At 43.5% G+C, this 20,791-nt stretch overlaps 1 protein-coding gene across 1 annotated transcript; it reads left to right on the top strand.

Annotated features, from left to right (window-relative positions):
* The first annotated feature begins 1,661 nt into the window (after positions 1-1,661).
* LOC141128870 (killer cell lectin-like receptor subfamily B member 1B allele B) lies at positions 1,662-10,487 on the top strand. The gene is made up of 5 exons (XM_073616475.1): positions 1,662-1,674; positions 4,019-4,123; positions 7,515-7,666; positions 9,636-9,742; positions 10,343-10,487. The coding sequence occupies exons 1-5, from the start codon at positions 1,662-1,664 to the stop codon at positions 10,485-10,487; spliced, it is 522 nt and encodes a 173-aa protein (XP_073472576.1).
* Positions 10,488-20,791: the final 10,304 nt, after the last annotated feature.

Raw genomic sequence — 20,791 nt, 5'->3', positions numbered from 1 at the left:
TAACATTTCTCTGGCTGAGTAGGAGGAGAAACTCGAAAGTGCTGCATGCCGGCATCAGGTTCCAGCCAACTGATCGCAGAATTTGCTATTAACTCCTTAGAGGATGACATCCACAAAGCAACATGCTACAGAGCAGAGTGATTTGAGAGAGTCATAGTCCATGGACTGCTCCAGTGGTTTTGGTGCAGAAGAAATATGGCAGTTTGTGGTTTTGCGTAGACTACTGCAAAATTAAATGCCTGCACTCATTGGGATGCTTACCCGTTACACTGGGTAGAAGAGTCACTTATGGCATTGGTTCAAGCCAATTACTTCTCCACTCTTGACTTGACAAGTGGCTACTGGCAAGTCCCAGTGAGAGGTCAAGTTCCTAAAAAGACTGCCTTTGTCACAACCCTGGGACTGTTTTAAAATAACCATATGCCCTTTGGGCTAAGCAATGACACCAGCATGTTTCATCACCCAATAGAGAGATGCCTAAGGGACTTCAACTTTGAGACTGTGCTAGTCTACTTGGACTATATCATTATCTTCTCCCAGACCTTTGAGGATCACGTCAAGCACCTAGACCAGGTATTCACTTGACTGGCACAGTACAGGGTAAAACTTAAACCCAGTAAATGCTTCCTAATGAGGCAATGGATCCAGTACTTGGGGCATATTGTGAAAGCTGGAGGACTTTCTCCAGACAATGCTAAGATCCAGGACTGGCACCCTCCCACCCCCAAAGACTGTTACTTAGCTTCACTTCATTCTGGGACTGGTGGGCTACTACTGAAGGTATATCCCGGAGTTCACCCAGATAGCCATTGCACTTAACCAGCTACTGAGTGGTCACACCACCCAGAAGAAAGGCAATTATTTGCCCTCCATCCAAGCCTAATAGCATCATCCCTAACAACAGGCCTTTGAGATGCTTAAGCAAAAACTGATCTTGGCACCTTTAATGGTCTATGCAGACTACTTAAAGCCTTTCTGGGTGTATACAGATGGGAGCTTACAAGGCCTGGGTGCTGTGCTGGCTCAGGTGCAAGATGGTTGTGAATGGCTGATCACCTACTCCAGACGTGGCCTCTAACCTACCAAACCCCCCCATAATTAGAGCTTATTCAAATTGGAGCAGCTGGCTGTAGTGTGGGCTACCACTGAAAACCTCACAGAGTACCTTACCAGGGCAGACACAGACAACAACCCTCTCAGCTACCTGGACACAACCAAACTAGGGGCTTTGGAGCAAAGGTGGGTGCGCCTGGCACTGTTCAAGTACAAGATCCACTACAGACCTAGAAAATTTAACAGCTTTGTCCCGCTATCCGGTGGAATGCCCAGAGGAGGATGTGGACTCCTGCCGAGAAGCCATTGAGGTACTGTAGCCCCTGTGCTGCCCATGGTGGCAACCTCATGCTCGCTAAAAAAACAAGGAGAGGTTGCCCAGGTGAAATCCACTGAAATTTGCAGCCAAGAGGAATGGGCGCTGATTCCACAGAAGATGCCATTAATTGTTTTTAACTTGCACCGTGGATAATCTACAAATCAATAAGCAGCTAAAATAACTCAAAGTAATATAACCCCAATATAATGGATGCAACACAAAATAGTGGCAGAGAAAAAAAGTGGAAAGAAGAGAGTAAAATAGCTCCATCCTGTGAATAATCTTAAAGATGAAAGCTGAAAGTGAGTTTTATAGAATAAGGTCAGTCCTGGAGAGGAAAGTATTAGGTGGAATGTTCCATGGCCTAGAAGCAGTTTAAGATACTTCCTAGAGAGAAGAATATAAAGTAAAGAGAGAGAAATTGTTTTATGTACTACATTTAGCTCAGTAGAAGTCCTAGAGAGTAGAGTAAGAGGTAGAACATTCCATGGAAAGTGTCCAGTTCAGCAGAAATCCTGAAGAAGAGATTAGAAAGTAGAAACTGTTATGAGCTAGGTTCAACTTAGGGAAAATCCTGGAGAGGAGAGAATAAGGTAGAAATCCTTACCAACTTGGGTCAGCTCAGAGGAAATTCTGGAGAGAAGAGTAGATGGCATAATGTTCCAAAAAACATGTTTAGCTCAGGAGATATTCTAAATGGAAGAGTAGGAAGAAGAAAGCTCCAAGTACTATGTCCAATTCAAGGCAAATCTTGGAGAGAAGAATAGAGAGTCGAAGGATCTATGGAACTGATTGAGCTCAGGAAAAAGATGAGAGCTGAAGATAGAATGCTCCATGGGGTTGGTTTAGTTCAGGTGAGATCCTGATTAGCTTAGGAAATTGTAGGGGAGATTGAAAGCTGCAGGTCATTATTAGGGATGAGCTTCGAGTTCGAATCAAACTTATGTTCGACTCGAACATCAGCTGTTCACCAGTTTGCCGAACAGCGAACAATTTGGGTGGTTGCCGCAAATTCGAAAGCCGCAGAACACCCTTTAAAAGTCTATGGGAGAAATCAAAAGTGCTAATTTTAAAGGCTTTAAAAAAAAAAAGTCATTTAATACTACTCGCGGCTATTAATGAATTGCCAGTCCGACAATACACATACAAGTTCATTGATAAAAATGGCATGGGATTTCCCCACAGGGGAACCCCGAACCAAAATTAAAAAAAAAATGGTGTGGGGGTCCCCCTAATTCCATACCAGGCCCTTCAGGTCTGGTATGGATATTAAGGGGATCCCCGCGCCACAATAAAAAAAAATGGCATGGGGGTCCCCCTCAAAATCCATACCAGACCCTTCAGGTCTGGTATGGATTTTAAAGGGAACCCCGTGCCAAAATTAAAAAAAAAATGCCGTAGGGTCCACCCAAAAATCAATACCAGACCCTTATCCATGCACGCAGCCTGGCAAGCCACAGGAAAAGAGTGGGGATGAGAGAGCGCCCCCCCTCCTGAACCGTACCAGGCCACATGCCCTCAACATTGTGAGGGTGCTTTGGGGTAGTCCCCCAAAGCACCTTGTCCCCATGTTGATGAGGACAAGGGCCTCATCCCCACAACCCTTGGTCAGTGGTTGTGGGGGTCTGCGGGTGGGGGGCCTATCAGAATCTGGAAGCCCCCTTTAACAAGGGGACCCCAAGATCCCACCCCTCCTGTGTGACAGTTTATTTGTGAAATGGTAGGGGTACTTTTGTACCCCATTACCATTTCACACAGGGGGGCGGGATCTGGGGTGCCCTTGTTAAAGGGGGCTTCCAGATTCCGATAAGCCTCCCACCCTCAGACCCCCACAACCACCGGGCAAGGGTTGTGGGGATGAGGCCCTTGTCCCCATCAACATGGGGACAAGGTGCTTTGGGGGGGACCCCAAAGCACCCTCCCAATGTTGAGGGCATGTGGCCTGGTATGGTTCAGGAGGGGGGCGCTCTCTCGTCCCCCCTCTTTTCCTGTGGCCTGCCAGGTTGCGTGCTCAGATAAGGGTCTGGTATGGATTTTTGGGGGGACCCCACGCCATTTTTTTAAAAATTTTGGTGCGGGGTTCCTCTGTGGGGAAATCCCATGCCATTTTTATCAGTTAACTTTTATGTGTATTGTCAGACCAGCAATTCATTAATAGCCGCGAGTAGTTTTAAATGACTTTTTTCCTTTGAAATGTCATTTTGCTGTCAGACTGTTCTAAACACGGGAAACATGCGCCCCTTTACAGGCATACTATAGACACCCCCCAGGTACGAAATTTAAAGGAATATTACATTTTTATTGTTTCACTTTAAGCATTATTAAAATCACTGCTCCCGAAAAAACGGCCGTTTTTAAACATTTTTTTTGCATTGATACATGTCCCCTGGGGCAGGACCCGGGTCCCCAAACCCTTTTTAGGACAATACCATGCAAATTAGCCTTTTAAAATTAGCTTTTGACTTTGAACGTTCGAGTCCCATAGACTTCAATGGGGTTCGTGCCAAGTTTTGGTCCGTTCGCAAGTTCTGGTGCGAACCGAACCGGGGGTGTTCGGCTCATCCCTAGTCATTATCTGATCAGAGTATGCAGGTGTGGTGTTCGCTAAGTGATGAGGATAATAATATCTATGAAATTATGTTTCAGGCTCCACCTGCACATGTCCCACCCAAGAGAGTAATCTGACACACATACTGCAGGAGATGGAGCGGAAATTGAGCTGCATGACTGAAAGAATTCAGGACAATGGAGGTGAGTTTAAAGAACTCAACACCAAATTACCTTTAACACCCTTGAATATACAAGATGTTTAATATTTATATTAAGGCCAAGTCAAGCATGTCATGAACATGAAATAATGTGGCTGGTTGTTCTTATCTATTTCTGAGATTTTTGTTTATTTCTACCACAAGATTCTAATCTCAAGTAGGGATGATCTTTGGGTTTGGTCCACTTGCCAGCTTGTATACACAGGGATGGGCGAACGGTTTGGCCCAAGCATGAGTTCCGGCTGATCATTTGCCTGTTCTGCCGTTTGCCGAACACCCGAATTTGCATTCTGCGCCCTGATTGGGCAAAGCTTTGTCCAATCGGGGTGCAGTGTAAGCTGATTGTTAAGGAGCGGGGCCGGGAAGCCAGCCGCAGCATCCTTACCAACCCATGAGTCATCAGCTGTCAATGGGTTTAATGAGTAATAAAAAAAAAAGTGCTGGTTAAAAAATAAAGAAAAAAATGGTATGGGGTCCTCCCCAGTTCATACCAGGCCTTTCGTTTCCCCACGCCAACATTTAAAAAAAAACGGCATAGGGTCCCCTCCATGATCCATACCAGACCCTTATCCAGGCATGCAGCCTAACAAGTCAGGAAAGGGGAGGGACGAGTGAGCGCCCGCCACCAAAAAGCACCTTGTCCCCATGTTGATGGGGATAAGAGCCTCTTCCTGACAACCCTGGCCGATGGTTGTCAGGGTCTGCGAGCGGTTGGCTTATCGGAATCTGGCTTATTCAGATCCCGCCCCCCTATATGAATGAGTATCGGGCACATAGTACCCCTACCCATTCACCAAAAAGTCTACAAAAAGTAATAAAAACAAGAGACAAGTTTTTGACAAATCCTTTATTAAAAAATAAAAAAACAATATTCCTCGAGGTAAATCCATCGTCAATCATGCCGCCCACTGACCCCCCCCCAAAAAAAAAACATGTTCCGCATTCTGGAACGACTTCCCTGTGAATGCCGCCTTTGCACTTTGACAGTTCTTATATACTGTAGATAAGGGGCGGGACCACCTGGCAATGTTACCTGGTGGCCCCACCCCCCTTTTGATGTCACAGGCCCAGCATGTACGAATCTGTGATGTCAGAAGGGGGCGATGTCACCAGCTGATGTAGCCAAGTGGCCCCGCCCCTTACTTATATAAGAATTGTCAAAGCGCAGAGGAGGCATTCAACGGGAGGCCATCCCAGAAAGTGGAGCGTTTTTTTTATTTGGGTCAGCGGGCGGTGTGATTAATGATGGATTTACATCGAGGGACACTATATTTTTATTTTTAATAAAGGATTTGTTAAAAACTGTCTCTCGTTTTTAATACTTTTGTACACTTTTTTGGTGAATAGGTAGGGGTACTATGTACCCGATACTCATTCATATAGGGGTGGCGGAAAGGATCTGGGGGCTTCCAGATTTTGATAAGCCCCCCACCCGCAGCCCCCCACAACCATTGAGGGGCAGAGCCCCCTTGCCCCAAAGCACCCACTCCCCCATGTTGAGGGCATGTGGCCTGGTACGGTTGAGGAGGGTGGGGGGGGGGCGCTCGCTCATCCTCCCCCTTTCCTGGCCTGCCTGGCTGCATGCTCAGATAAGGGTCTGGTATAGATTTTGGGGAGGACCCCATGCTGTTTTTTTAAACAATTTTGGTGTGGGGTTCCCCTCCAAATCCATAGCAGACTCAAAGGGCCTGGTATGGACTGGGGGGGAACCCACGCCATTTAAAAGAAAAGAAAATCAATAGCCGGGTATTGTAACTGCGAGTCATTTTAAATGGGTTTTGCCTTTTTTTTTTCTTTAGAAATGTAATTTTTGCTGCAGCATGTTTTATTCATGCTCCAGATGTGCCACTTTACAGGTACATTTAGGGGACCCCCAAGGCACTATATTTAAAGAATTTTTTTAATTTTTTTTGTTGCACTTTAAGCATCATTAAAATCACTGCTACAGAAACTATAGTTTTTTTTTGTTTTTGTTTTTTTGTTTTTTATGGCTCATACCCCTTTTATGGCCAATTGCTTGCATATAAGCCTTCAAAATGGGCACTTTTGATTTTTCCTGTTGGGCTCCCATAGACTTCAATGGGGTTTGCAGTTTGGGTTAGAACTTTTCCCCTTTCCCGGGTGTTCTGCTGCAAACCGAACATGGAGGTGTTGGGCCAAGTGGGAGAAATCGCCCAGGTGACCATGTGTGTTTTGAAGGGATGACACAATTGACAAAGAATTTACACTGTTTTAAAAAAGTACTTTGTCACAGTGGGATTGTATTTATTTACATTCATAGTAAGTGAGTAACAAGGAGTTTGATGTCCCACCCATTCCTGGCCATCCTGCATGCCTGCACTAAGGGTCTGGTATACATTTTTGAGAGGACCCCACATGAGGTTTTTATGTTTTATTGCCTAGAATTTGCCTCTAAATATGTACCAGACCCATATCAAGGATCCGTTACATTTAGGTCCCTAAAAAATGGAAAAGGAGGCGGTCCTTTCCCATTGTTTTTCAGGACCAGGGCTGACTCGGAGGCATGCGGGGTAAATGGACACAGCGCTGTTTACATACACCTGTCCATAGAGCTGCATGGAGCTTCCAATGAGGTCTACGTGAAAAACCAACAGGCAGACCTGATTGGAAAGCCTGTGTGAAAGGGCCCTAAATATAACTTTTAAAGAAGTACAGGGGAGCCAGTTTGCTTGAAGTTTTAAATCATCCCCCAAGTATGTTCCTTAAAAGAATTATGTATTTTTAATGTTGCCCTTTAAGCCTTTGTGCTTTGTGTATTTTAATTCACCAAACAATGTAATGAATTATTTTATTTATGTATTTATTTATTGCTTGCATTGGTGCATGTCCTTCATGGCAGTGAGCAACTATCCATCTCCTTATTAAAACAAATGCTTGCAAATTGCCCCAAAAAAAAGGCCACAAAAAAATTACAAGCTTTGTCTTCCATAGATCTCAATGAGGTTTGGGTGCTGTGTTTTTTATATTATTCAGCAAACAAACTCACCAATCTCAAAGTGGACTTTCAGTGGACCCACTGATTTCCTACTGGCCTACTATTTATGGTGTTTCTCCACAAACACTTGGAAAAATTACATTATGCAAGATCCAAAATACAGCAAATCTATGTTGAAGACATTGTGTATGTCCATCATAAAGGGCAGGCACCAAGAAACATCCAAGCCAAGTGTCCAAGACCAAGGAAAGGCCAGTTTACCAACAGCAACATCTGGTCCTATTGGATTTTCCTGCTTTCCTCCCTCATACCGATGTCCGCCATTATTTCAATAGAAAATCAATGTAAATGTGTTCATCAACTTTCCAAGTTACAGATAATTATGTAAACTGATTCTTCAGTTGTGCCGTTTTTTCAGAAATGCGTCCTTGTCCGGAGAATTGGATCTTCCAGAATGAAATGTGTTACTTCTTCTCAGACATCGAAGAATCCCGAAATGAGTGTGACAAGTTCTGCAAATCGCACAAGGCCTGGCTGGCTAACGTCAGATCTACACAGACTGGACTGCTGGTATTATTAATATTACTGCTATTATTATTATACATTTACAATGCCTTGAAAAAGTATTCATACCCCTTGAAATTTTCCACATTTTGTCATGTTACAACCAAAAAGGTAAGGGTATTTTATTGGGATTTTATGTGATAGACCAACACAAAGTGGCACATAATTGTGAAGTGGAAGGAAAATGATAAATTATACAAATAAATATGTAAAAAGTGTGGGGGGGCATTTGTATTCAGCCCCTTTTACTCTGATACTCCTAACTAAAATCTAGTGACTTCAGAAATCTCCTAATTAGTAAATAGAGACCACCTGTGTCTATTTTAATCTCAGTATAAATACAGCTGTTCTGCGAAGCCCTCAGAGGTTTGTTAGAGAACCTTAGTGAACAAACAGCATCACGAAGGCCAAAGAACACCCCAGACAGGTCAGGGATAATGTTGTGGAGAAGTTTAAAGCAGGGTTAGGTTATAAAAAATATCCCAAGCTTTGAACATCTCACAGAGCTCTGTTCAATCCATCATCCGAAAATGGAAAGAGTATGGCACAACTGCAAACCTACCAAGACATGGCCGTCCACCTAAACTGACAGGCCGGGCAAGGAGAGCATTCATCAGAGAAGAGCCAAGAGGTCCATGGTAACTCTGGAGGAGCTGCAGAGATCCACAGATCAGGTGGGAGAATCTGTCCACAGGACAACTATTAGTCATGTTCTCCACAAATCTGCCCTTTATGGAAGAGTGACAAGAAGAAAGACATTGGTGAAAGAAAGTCATAAGAAGTCCTGTTTGCAGTTTGTGAGAAGCCATGTGGAGGACACGGCAAACATGTGGAAGAAGGTGCTCTGGTCAGATGAGACCAAAATTGAACTTTTTGGCCTAAAAGCAAAACGCTATGTGTGGCGGAAAACTAACACTGCACATCACCCTGAACACACCATCCCAACCGTAAAACATGGTGGTGGCAGCATCATGTGGTGGGGATCCTTTTCTTCAGTAGGGACAGGGAAGCTGGTCAGAGTTGATGGGAAGATGGATGGAGCCAAATACAGGGCAATCTTAGAAGAAAACCTGTTAGAGTCTGCAAAAGACTTGAGACTGGGGCGGAGGTTCACCCTCCAACAGGAGAACCACCCTAAACATACAGCCAGAGCTACAATGGAATGGTTTAGATCAAAGCATATTCATGTGTTAGAATGGCCCAGTCACAGTCCAGACCTAAATCCAATTGAGAATCTGTGGCAAGACTTGAAAATTGCTGTTCACAGACGCTCTCTATCCAATCTGACAGAGCTTGAGATATTTTGCAAAGAAGAATGGGCAGAAATGTCCCTCTCTAGATGTGCAAAGCTGGTAGAGACATCCCCAAAAAGACTTGCAGCTGTAATTGTAGAGAAAGGTGATTCTACAAAGTATTGACTCCGGGGGGCGCCATACAAATGTCCCCCACACTTTTCACATATTTATTTGTATCATTTAGCATTTTCCTTCCACTTCAAAATTATGTGCCACTTTGTGTTGGTCTATCACATAAAATCCCAATAAATTACATTTACGTTTTTGGTTGTAACATGACAAAATGTGGAACATGTCAAGGGGTATGAATACTTTCTCAAGGTACTGTATATAGCTCTGATATAGACTGCAGTGCCGTACACAGAACACTAAGTCACTCACATCAGTCTCTTTGCTAGAGGAGCTTACACTCTAATGCACCCCCCCCCCTACAGTCACACACTATTATTATTATACATTTATATAACTCTGACATATACTGCAGCGCTGTACAGAGAACACTGAGCCAGTCATATCAGTCTCTGTACCAGAGGAGCTTACACTCTAATGCCCCCCCCCCCCAGTCACACACTGCTATAATTGTTGTAATATAGTTATATAGATCTGACATTTTCATATGTAAACAGAATCTATATGAACAATAAGTTGAACTTTTAACTCACTTGAGATTTCGTTGTAAGACCTTAGTGAAGAATATGAAGAAAGGTTTCTGGATTGGACTGGTGAAGGAACGTCGGGAGACATATGAGATACCTCTCTGGTACTGGAGTAATAACAACACTGAATTGTGAGTATGCAGATTTTAGTGTACTGCTTCATCCCAGAGGGCAGTACAAAATGACCCCCAAGATGGTGTGACAGGCTAACACGTGCTTCTCAGGGTAGAAACCTTGGTTTATAGTGGGATGAAATAAAAACTTGGGTGCCAGTCACTTTAGTGTTTTCCATAAATATATTGCTGAATAAAATGTGAAATAAGATCCATTGTCTCTTGACCCTGTGTTAGCAGGCACTGTTTCTTGATCCATCAGTGGATCTTTCTCTAAGCAATCTTAGGCTCTTGACCCTTTGAGAATAGCCACAGGTAGAAATAATTAATGTCCTGCATTTAGGAAAACCTACAGTGCCAAGAGAAAAGTAAAACAAGCTACTGCCTAGCTGTAAGTCCAAAGTGAGTTTAAACTAGAGAGACATTGCAGTTTAAGACAGGGTCCCTATATTATGAAGTCCATTTTATTACACATGTGTTCCCTATCATATAGGAAATCCTCTGAATGACTAATGGGTCTTCTGAATCCTTATATCAGAAGTACTTATCACTAAAAGTTACATGGTGCAATGTTGTTCAGAATAAAGAACTTCCTAAACTGACGTTTTTATATTTCAGCCATGTCAGAAACGACAGAGAGGGCATGACCTGTGCCAAGCTGGACGAAGAACTGACTGCCGAACCTTGTGCTTCAAAACTTCATTGGATCTGTGAGAAGGAAGCTGGGATAAATTTCTACAAAATCTTCTCAGACTGTCTGTAGACAATATGATATGATCTAAAGACATTAGGGGAGAAGATCCAGTTACTGTGACTCCATTGTTGGTTCCACTGCCAGGGTTTGAGTTTAAAGGAAAATTTGTGAGGAATACTGGACATGGGATAGCTCTCTACTCTTGTTTTGGAGAGGGACATCAAAGATGAGATACATTTTTCTGGTAGAATTGGGGAAATACTTCCACTTGCTAGATGTCTTTACTCCTTGGTGTTATAATAAACCAGAATGTTCTAGAGGAGCAGTGTGTCTGGTCAGAAAGACAAGTTCACTGACTACTAAGTATATTGGCTCTATTTGCCATCTTTTTTCTTTTTTTAAAAAATATATTTTATTGCAGTTTTTAGCAATACAGGTAATACAGAGGCTTGTCATAACATTTGCATTGATGGAATACAAGGCCATATTCCCACAATAATAACAGCATTTATGATGTTTTAATGCCATAGTTGTCAACAGTCACGGATTGGCCGGGACAGTCACGGAAATTTGACAGCTGTCCCGGCCTGACCTTGTCCCGGGCTGTGTCTTGAAAATTGATGCAGATCACGGACAGTCACAGTCGGTGCCTCAGGTTCCCCGGTGCAGACTGTGACACTCAGAGAAAAGATCAGCTCTGCTGTTAGCCAATGGGAGAGACAGAAAAAAACCCAGTCATGGCTTCTCTGGGGTAGAGAGCCCTCCCCCTACCCCCTCCCCCAGCAGTTGACCACTCTTATAGGTGGCTCCACTCAGACGGAACATCCCCAAGGGGTGGGCTCAGCATGGCTTGAAGTTTGATTGGGTGGTACTGGGGAGGAGGTGCACCCAGACTGCCTTCTGCTGGAGCACATTTGAGGCTGTGTGTGAAGCAACATGGAGGAGGAGTTAAGTGAAAGTGGCTGTGAAATGGTAAATTAAAAGCTGTATGTTTTTTTTTGTATCATACTTACTTAGGTGAATGTTGCATCTTTCCCCCTCAGGCTCTAAAACTGAGACCGAGTGATCAAACACACTCGATCGCTCGGTTCTCACAGCTCCCTGAGCAGAGAGCTGTAGACTGTCAGTCACAGCTCTCTGCTCTGCCCCCTCCTCACTCATTGGAGTGCTGGGTTGTGGAGGGGGCGGGAGTGGCACCGCAGGAGCATGGCCGTGGGTCCCGCGGACGTGATCTCAGGTCTCGCAGACGCAATCGTGACACGGAGAGGCAGAACGGGGAGATGCCTATGTAAACAAGGCATTTCCCGTTTCTGCCTAGTGACATGACAGGGATCCACTGCTCCCTGTCATCGGGAGCAGTGATCTCTGTCATGTTCTAGTGAGCCCATCCCCCCTACAGTTAGAACACACTGAGGGAACACATTTAACTCCTTGATCGCCCCAGTAATCAGTGGTTATTTTTAGCTCTGATCGCTGTATAAATGTCAATGGTCCCAAAATAGTGTCAAAAGTGTCCAATCTGTCCGCCGCAATGTCGCAGTCGCGGCAAAAATTTCAGATAGCCGTCATTACTAATAAAAAAATATATATAATAAAAATGCCATAAATATATCCCCTATTTTTGTAGACGCTATAACTTTTGCTCAAACCAATAAATATACACTTATTGCGTTTTTTCTTTTTTACCAAAAATATGTAGAAGAATACGTATAGGCCTAAACTGATGAAGAAATTATTTTTTTTATATATTTTTTTGGGGATATTTATTATAGCAAAAAATGAAAAATATTGTTTTTTTTTCAAAATTGTCGCTCTTTTTTTGTTTATAGCGCAAAAAATAAAAACCGCAGAGGTGATCAAATACCACCAAAAGAAATTTCTTTTTGTAGAGAAAAAAGGATGTCAATTTTGTTTGGGTGCAACATCGTACTACCGCGCAATTGTCAGGTTAAGTGACACAGTGCCGTATAGCAAAAAGTGCTCTGGTCATTAAGGGGGTAAATTCTTCTGGGGGTGAAGTGGTTAAAGGCCTAGTTAGGCCCCACCCCATTCTTCTTTTTTTCCTCATACCTCAATGCACCAGTGAAGTGTAAGCAGTACTTTTCTCCACCTCTGCCTCAGTGTATTAGCCGTCTGGGCTCAGCCTCTCCCAGCTCAAAGTTTCAGGGCCGCTAAATGCGCTAAATAGCCTGGGAACCCCTTCTGTGGCTCTTGATGGGGCCCCTGCAGTGTTTCCTCTTTAGGAACGAAATCTACTTTTAAAATTAGTGACTGCAGCGCTTGTGGAATATGGGGGGCCAGCTATGCTTTATCTCTCTCTTGGCCCCTTGTGCCATACAGGGTTGTCTGTACCTTTTACCTATGTCTCCCTTTTTTATCTATCATTACCTTTCCCATTTGTTCTCTCTCTCCTCCAGCAGTGGCTCATCCATTTTACATTACCCTGCCCATCGGGGACTCTGTTCCTTGCTGCCTGAGGGATAAACAAAAGACACTTGCTGCCTAAGGTGACTTAGCTTCCCTTTAGGGCAAGCACGGCCACCAAGCTCTGTTTTTCTAGGTGGGGGGCACACTCCATGATGTCGTCGGAGTGTGCCAGCTCGCGCATGTGCTGTAGCCGGCCCGGGAGACTGGGCGCCATTTTAGCTGAGGGCAAATTATGCCTATTTGCCATTAGTCCAGAACAATGTCCTGAAGGAGACTTTTTCTCTCTCCCGGGACAGTTTAATGGTCTCATTAGATATTGGTGGCTGGGCTATGATAGGACCCTTGACCATGGCTCCAGCCTGTATCTCTTTCTGGTCCCTGCACAGACACACTTCCTCTGGTGCACCCTGCTGTCCTCTGCAGGTGTGGCACGTGTATGTGTATATGTATATACATGTAAAAGAAAAAAAAAAAAATATATATATATCTTTTTATTTATTTACATACAGTATATATATATATATATTATTTATACTGTATGTAAATAAATAAAAAGAAAGGGGAATCCTTTTCTCCTATATCTACTCCTCCTGCTCCTTCTGTCGCTTTTCAGCTATCCTCGCCTCAGCTGACCGTCCCATTTCTCCACAGATCAAGAGTCAGTTACTGCTCAAAGACCCTCAACAACTAGGGTGGGGACCACCGTATCGGTAAGTTTTCAGGAAAAGAGTGCCCTCTCATGCGGATTGCTTTGATTTGCTTCAGCTCCGCACGCCCACGCTCTCAAAGGTCCAGGCCAGGGAAAGCCAGACGTTCTTTAGAGGAGCATAGCCAAGATGCCGCTCCCATTTAGGAGAAAAGTTCCAAGGAAGACGTCTTAGCTTCTCTTCCCCAGAGCCAGTGCCCCAGCAAGAGTCCTGCAGGGCCTGTGATGCAGTGCCTATGCCCAGGAGGCTGGTGAGTAAAGACTGCCTGGAGGAGTTTGCAGCTGACAGGTAATGCCAAATGTCTATTATTTATAGGAGTGGCACAAGTTTCTGTTTTGAACTTACCTTAATCACCCTGACCAGGCCAGCCCCTCCTGGTTGCTAGTCTAGCCACTGGAAGATCATCCTGGCACCTTGGCAGCTAGGGGGGCCATATGGTTGAGACTCTCGGCTGCATATTACTTCCTAGAAACAAAATTGGGGTGAGTCACTTTATGGCTCAGGATCTCTGGTGGGGAACTGGAGCCATATTGGGAGTGACAGGAGGTAAGTCCGATCTGCTCCCATAACACCAGAAGCAAATAGACACAAGGCTCATAAATAAAAATCCTTTGGGTATACCACAGGTACTCACTAAGCCTTCTCGCCGAGTGCATACCCAGACTCTTGAAGTAAGAGCTAAACGGCATGCTTCATGGGTTTCTGGACAGCATGTTGTACAGATCCTTGGATGAAGGTATCCGGCACTCGTGGCCACTTCGGGAGATCCCTTATTGCTCCTTCTCCAGACCATTTCTCTCCCACGGAGCTGCCAAATCCACCACAACAGTGGGTGGGCTGCTACAATGCTTACAGACACCTTAGACTCAAGAGAGATTGCAGGTTTTCTACCCAAACCTGTTTGGAGTTTGCAGGAGATGGTGGCTAGCGTCCAGTTGCAGATCGGAAGAGGTCAAACCCTTTTGGGCCATCTTAGAGATCTTTAAGACAGAGTGAATTCAAACAGTACAACCAGATGGCTGGGTGCTGTTGCTGGATCTTTTCCCTTTCTTTCCAAAATAAGTGAGTTTGGCGATCAGTTAGATGCATCTCCTCTTTATCAGCCTACCTTTTTGGCTTATAAATATCTCAGAGAATGTTTGTGAGGGTCTCAGTGCCATGTCAGAGAACAGGGTCTCGGGGTTTGCCACTACCTGAACGTTATTCTTCTTCTATCCAGAGGACTGGAACAATTGCTGTTGCACCAAGAGCTACTCATATATACCTTGCAATGATATGGCTGGGTTATCAACTTCCAAGAAAAAAAAAAGGGAAAGCGAAGCCAACTTTCTCCAACACAACGGTTAGTGTACCTGCTAGTTCCTCAGTTTTGCTTCCATCAAAGAAAGTGTTGACAGTTAGGAACAGAATTCTGAGGACAGATACTTCCGCTTGTTTGATGGCTTCTCAGTGCCTCAGTCATCTGGGTACAATGTCCTCATGCATACTGATGATTCCTGGGGCGCATGGGCACCTGCGCAAGTTTCATCTAGGATTCTTAGCACAAGGGAGGAAACAGGATCAAGCACAGTTAATAACAGTGTCACTCAGTATGAGTAGTGGTCTGCAGTGATGGAAAGACCTTGAGGAAGTCATGGTCCGTTAGAACCTTTAGACTAGAGAATTGTTACGAATCATGTCTGCAAGACAGCCGGGAAGGTGCACTGCGAGGGACTTTCGGTCAAGGCAAGCAGAGATTCCCAGCCAAGGAGGGTAGTCTTGGTTTGACAAGTAGAACCCATCATGTCAGCTAGTTATTTATCACTAGTATGCTGCCATGTTGGCGTCAGTCAGGAAAAGAAAAATTGTATCAAATTCTTACCGTAATTTTCCTTTCCTGATGTCAAACCATGGCAGCATACGGTCCCACCCTTGTATGTTTCGGTATGTAGCTAATGACAAAGAATGGGGTGGGGCCTAACTAGGCCTTTCATTTATGCTATTCACTGGTCCTGAGGGAGTTGTCAAGAGGCGGAGCTCTATCACTAGTATGCTGCCATGTTTTGGCATCAGGAAAGGAAAATTATGGTAAGTATTTGATACAATTTTCTGTTTTCTTAGTCACTCCTTGCTGACACCATCAATAAGGCCACTTTCGCACAGTGGGTCCCATCAGGTCTGCCTGTCAGTTTTTCAGGCAGACCTGATCGGAAGATCCATGCATTCTTATGGACAGGTGGATGTAAATGGACAAAGGTCAGACTAATTTGGATCTAAAACTGTGAAAGGAGATGCACCGGAACCCCTGCTGTGCCCGCACCGCACATAGTGTGAACCCAGCCTAAATCTCATTTACTTTACTGTTGCTTATGTATGTTTTGTAATATGTTTCCTGCAAATATTTCCTTTCACTGTTTTTCTTCTTTACATTAAACTGATATTTAAAATGTGTTAAGTTGAATCTAAAAAATGCTCTAATCAGATATTAACCGTTTCAGCCCCGAAAGATTTTTTCCCCCTTCCTGACCAGAGCACTTTTTTGCGATTTGGCACTGCATCACTTTAACTGACAATTGACAACTGACGTGCAAAGTTGTACCCAATAAAAATTGACGTCCTTTTTTTCCCACAAATAGAGCTTTCTTTTGGTGGTATTTGATCACCTCTGAGGTTTTAATTTTTTGCGCTATAAACAAAAAAAGAGTGACAATTTTGAAAAAAAAGCAATATTTTTTTACTTTTTGCTATAATAAATATCCCCCAGAAATATATAAAAAACTAATTTTTTCTCAGTTTAGGCTGACATGTATTCTTCCACATATTTTGGGTAAAAAAAATCGCAATAAGCGTATATTGATTCGTTTGCGTAAAAGTTATAGTGTCTACAAAATAGGGGATAGTTTTATGGCATTTGTATTATAATTTTTTTTTTATTAATAATGGTGGTGATCTGCGATTTTTATCGTGACTGCGACATTATGGCGGACAGATCGGACACTTTTGACATTATTTTGGGACCATTGTCATTTATACAGCGATCAGTGCTATAAAAAATGCACTGATTACTGTGTAAATGACACTGGCAGGGAAGGTGTTAAACACTAGGGGGCGATCAATGGGTTAAGTGTGTCCTAGGGAGTGATTCTAACTGTGGGGGGGATGGGCTACAACTGACATGACAGCGATCACTGCTCCTGATGACGGGGAGCAGTAGATCCCTGTCATGTCACTAGGCAGAACAGGGAAATGCCTTGTTTACATAGGCATCTCCCCGTTCTGTGGCTCCGTGACACGATTGCAGGACACCTGCAAACATCGAGTCCGTGGGACCTGTGGGCACGGTCACACTGTACGTAGCATAAGCACGCCCACTAGGCCCACCAATTAAAGGGGACGTATACGTACGCCCATATGCCCACCGCTGCCATTGTGCCGACATATATCGGCGTGCAGAGGTCGGCAAGTGGTTAGAATGTTTGCCTCTGAAATAGCTAACTTATTGTAAACACTGTTATGTTCCTATCTGGGCGTGGCAGCGAATGATACAGACATTTCTTTTTAAAAAAAAAATTGCGACAGCTGATGCTGTGAATGATGAATGCTTCCATTAAAACATGTGAAGACAGCTACTGTGTGAGTGCATGGAAAGGGTTAGCTGCTCAGTTGGCCTACCCCACTGATGATCCCTCTCAGTCTGCTGGTAATTGTTGCACCAGAGAAGGCAAATCTCTGCACAGGGTGAGATCTGACTTTATTACTAACACAAGGTGGCCGATAAACCCTCTATGTGATAGTATTGTGAAGTGACAGTTTTTCTTTCTATTGGACCCCTTAGGTCTCTCCTATACTGTGTCTAAACATATCATGTGCAAAGAACCCCTGATCTTCTTCTAAGCTGGCCACTATAAGCTCAGATCTGACAACTCTGAACCCTGAAGTATTCAAAGCTGATCACTTCCAGGTTCAGTGACTGCAAAAAAAGATCGGGAAATGATGTTCTGTGATCTTCTCCCATTCCCCATCCTGATGCAATTTGCAGTGGTCTTTGGCTTAGGCTGGGTTCACATCTAAGCTGTATACGGCTCACAGAAGGAGTCTGGTGCATCTCCATTTACCGTTCCAGGTCTGATTTCAGCCAAAAAGACACACAGGACTCAATTCGCACCGGAACAGCCACTGCGGAGATGTGTGAACCGGCTCCATAGAGAGGTGGACACATCAAATTCGCATAGGTGTGGACCCTTAAGGGATATGTAAAGGTTTGTTTTAAAAAACAAAAAAAACAACAAACATGTCATACTTACCTCCGCAGTTGGTTTTGCACAGAGCAGCCCAGATCCTCCCCTACGTGGCGCTCCTGGCTCCTCCTCTTCTTGAGTGCCCCGTTGGAGAGCCACTCCCATGTCCTGCTGCATTTATTGACACAGACAGTAGGACTCGTCCCCCCACCCCTGACTCCCGCCTCATTGGATTTGATTGACAGCAGGGGGAGCCAATGGCTGCACTGCTATTGATCTATCCAATCAGGACCTGAGACACCGTCTCGAGCCGGTGTGCTCATCCTCATCGCTGGAAAGACCAGGTTCAGGTACTGTAAGTAAAAGGGGGCCTCTGGGGGGCAGCCGCATCAGAGGAGGTTTTTCACCTTAATGCATTAACCCCCCTGGCGGTATTCCCGAGTCTGGCTCGGGGTGGATTTTTAATACCAAAAGCGGTATCCCGGAGCCAGACTCGGGATTGCATCGCAGGATCCAGAAAGAGTTTACTTACCTTGTCCCCTGGATCCTGCGATGTCTCCCCGCTGTGAACGGTAAAGCCGCCGTATCTCGCTCGATTCACAGTGCCGAGCTCCGTTCCCTGTGAGCGTTGCGACGCACGGGGACAGAGTTCGGCGGCAAATTCAAAAGTGAAACACACAGTATAGATACAGTATACTGTAATCTTACAGATTACAGTACTTTATCAAATAACTACACATCCCCTTTGTCCCTAGTGGTCTGTCCAGTGTCCTGCATGCAGTTTTATATTATAAAAACTGTTCTTTCTGCCTGGAAACTGGAGATTGTCCATAGCAACCAAAACTGTCTCTTTACATCAAAAGTGGCTTTAGACCAGCTAGAAAACAGCGATAATAAATTAGAATCACTCGCAGAATTGAGCGATAGTGATTTGTGGGGAGATCCGTCACCAAACACTAAAAGTAACGAAAGCGACAATTCTGCAACTGAGCAAATTTCAGTGTTTTTGATTTAATTGCATTATTGAATAATTTTTATTATTATTATATTATTATTTGTTATAATTATTTATAGTTATTTATTAAATTATAATTTTTTATTTCGTTTTTCAAACTTTATCATACCCGGGATGTCTACTAGACTCTGGTTTGGACAGATTTTTTTTTTTTTTTAAACAATAGATTTTTATTGGTGTATTTGCAGAATATACAAAATTCAGAATGCAAGTAGATTATACATTTCACACATGTGCAATTTGTTTGACATTCATGAACTTATTACTTTAGAACTGTAAAGCAGCTTAACTGGTAAAGGTACTAAGAAATGTTTACATTGTGTCATTGTGCAGTTCTCGAGTCTGTCACCCCTAGTGGGTACATACTGTAACAGACTTTTTGCATAAAATTTCAAAGTTAGCCATGAGAGGACCTTACTGAGGGTCCACTCCAACATATTATTATATAAGTTCTTTGTAAGCTTGTTGTTAACCTATATACTAAGTAACTTAGATTGACTAAAATACATTTGTTATACTTTCTCATTTTCCTAATATGAGGTAAGTTGTGTTTTGTTGCTGCAGTGTGTGCTAACTATAATACCAATTCTTGTTTGACCATACTCAACAGTGTGTTATACCACTAGACATTAGATGGTTATATTTCAGTAGTGGAGAAGCTGGGGTAACTGTAACTGTCATCCATGTGAGGAGGCATATTTAGAGGAACTCCAAGCCTCCCAGTGTTTGTGGAAGCTTGGGGCTCTCCTTTCTTTATATGCTAACATTTTTTCCATAGTGAATTGTGCGTTCACTCTGGAAACTATTTCTGCAAACTCAGGAGGTGTTGACGTTCGCCACCCTTTAGCTATTGCTATACGTGTTGCAAATAAAATATGTGTTACAACTTTTCTCATCAAGGGAGGATAATTTTCGATACCTAGACTCAGAAGAGCAAGAGCAGGGCTAATGTCACAGTTAGAGCTGGTGATAATTGTAATTAGTTTCTGTATCTTTAACCAGAAAGGTTTGATAATTGCACAGTTCCAAAATATATGGAGGATATTGCCAATAGCTTGACAGTTTCTCCAACAAAGAGGTGTGTTACTGGGATCCATTTTGTTTAGTCTATACGGAGTTATGTACCATCTATGTAAGAGTTTTTGTGCATTGTCCCAGTGATCTACACATGCTGAAGATTTATGATTGTATTTTATCGCTTCATGCCATTGGGACAAAGAGAATTCTTTTTGCAATTCAGATTCCCATTTTAGCATATTGGGGGACTTGGATTGCAAGTAAAGGGGGGTGGTAAATTTGTAAAAGAGCGATATTCCCTTTCTAGTTTTGGAGGATTTGCTTAAGAGGAAGTCCCACAGAACCTGTGGTATAGTTATTTGTCGTGGAGGGTTTTTGCTTTTATAGTGCTGTATTTGATATGTTCTATATTTATCTATCGCATTTTGATGTTGTGGAGCAGGTGTGGCGAAGTTGTATCCCGAGGCTTTCTATGTTTGGGCTGAGAAGTTTGGGATTAGGTGTTCATAATATGCTAGTGGGATATTTAGTTTTTTAATTGGGGTGTCTGTAAGGTGGTTATGCACTAAGGAGGACCAGGCATCTATTGTTGCTTGTATAGTTAAGTAAGGTGGGGTTTCTGGTCTGTAGTGTATACATGCTGCTGTTGCCAACGCTGGGAGGTCATGGCCTGGTGTTACTGTGCGTTCAATATCTGACCAACGGTTGTCAGTTTGGCAGGAGAACCAGTATTTCATTTGATCCAGTAGTGCAGCTTTATAGTATGTCTGTGCATTCGGTAGTCCTACCCCCCCTAGATGTTTAGGTTTATATAGGTGGGCCAGTGCTATTCTGGGTTTTTTTCCTCCCCATATGTACGTTTTCAGGCACTTCTCCAGTTGTGTAAAAAATTTCTGGGGAATTGGTATGGGTAGTGATCTAAAATAGTATAGTAGTTTTGGTAATATTTGCATTTGGTATGCAGCTATTCTCCCCAACCAGGATAGATGT

Source organism: Aquarana catesbeiana, linkage group LG01, assembly GCF_042186555.1.
Source record: "Aquarana catesbeiana isolate 2022-GZ linkage group LG01, ASM4218655v1, whole genome shotgun sequence".
Classification (NCBI taxonomy): domain Eukaryota; kingdom Metazoa; phylum Chordata; class Amphibia; order Anura; family Ranidae; genus Aquarana; species Aquarana catesbeiana.
Note: the sequence above shows the minus strand (reverse complement) of the source record. Positions and strands in the feature narration are given on the sequence as shown.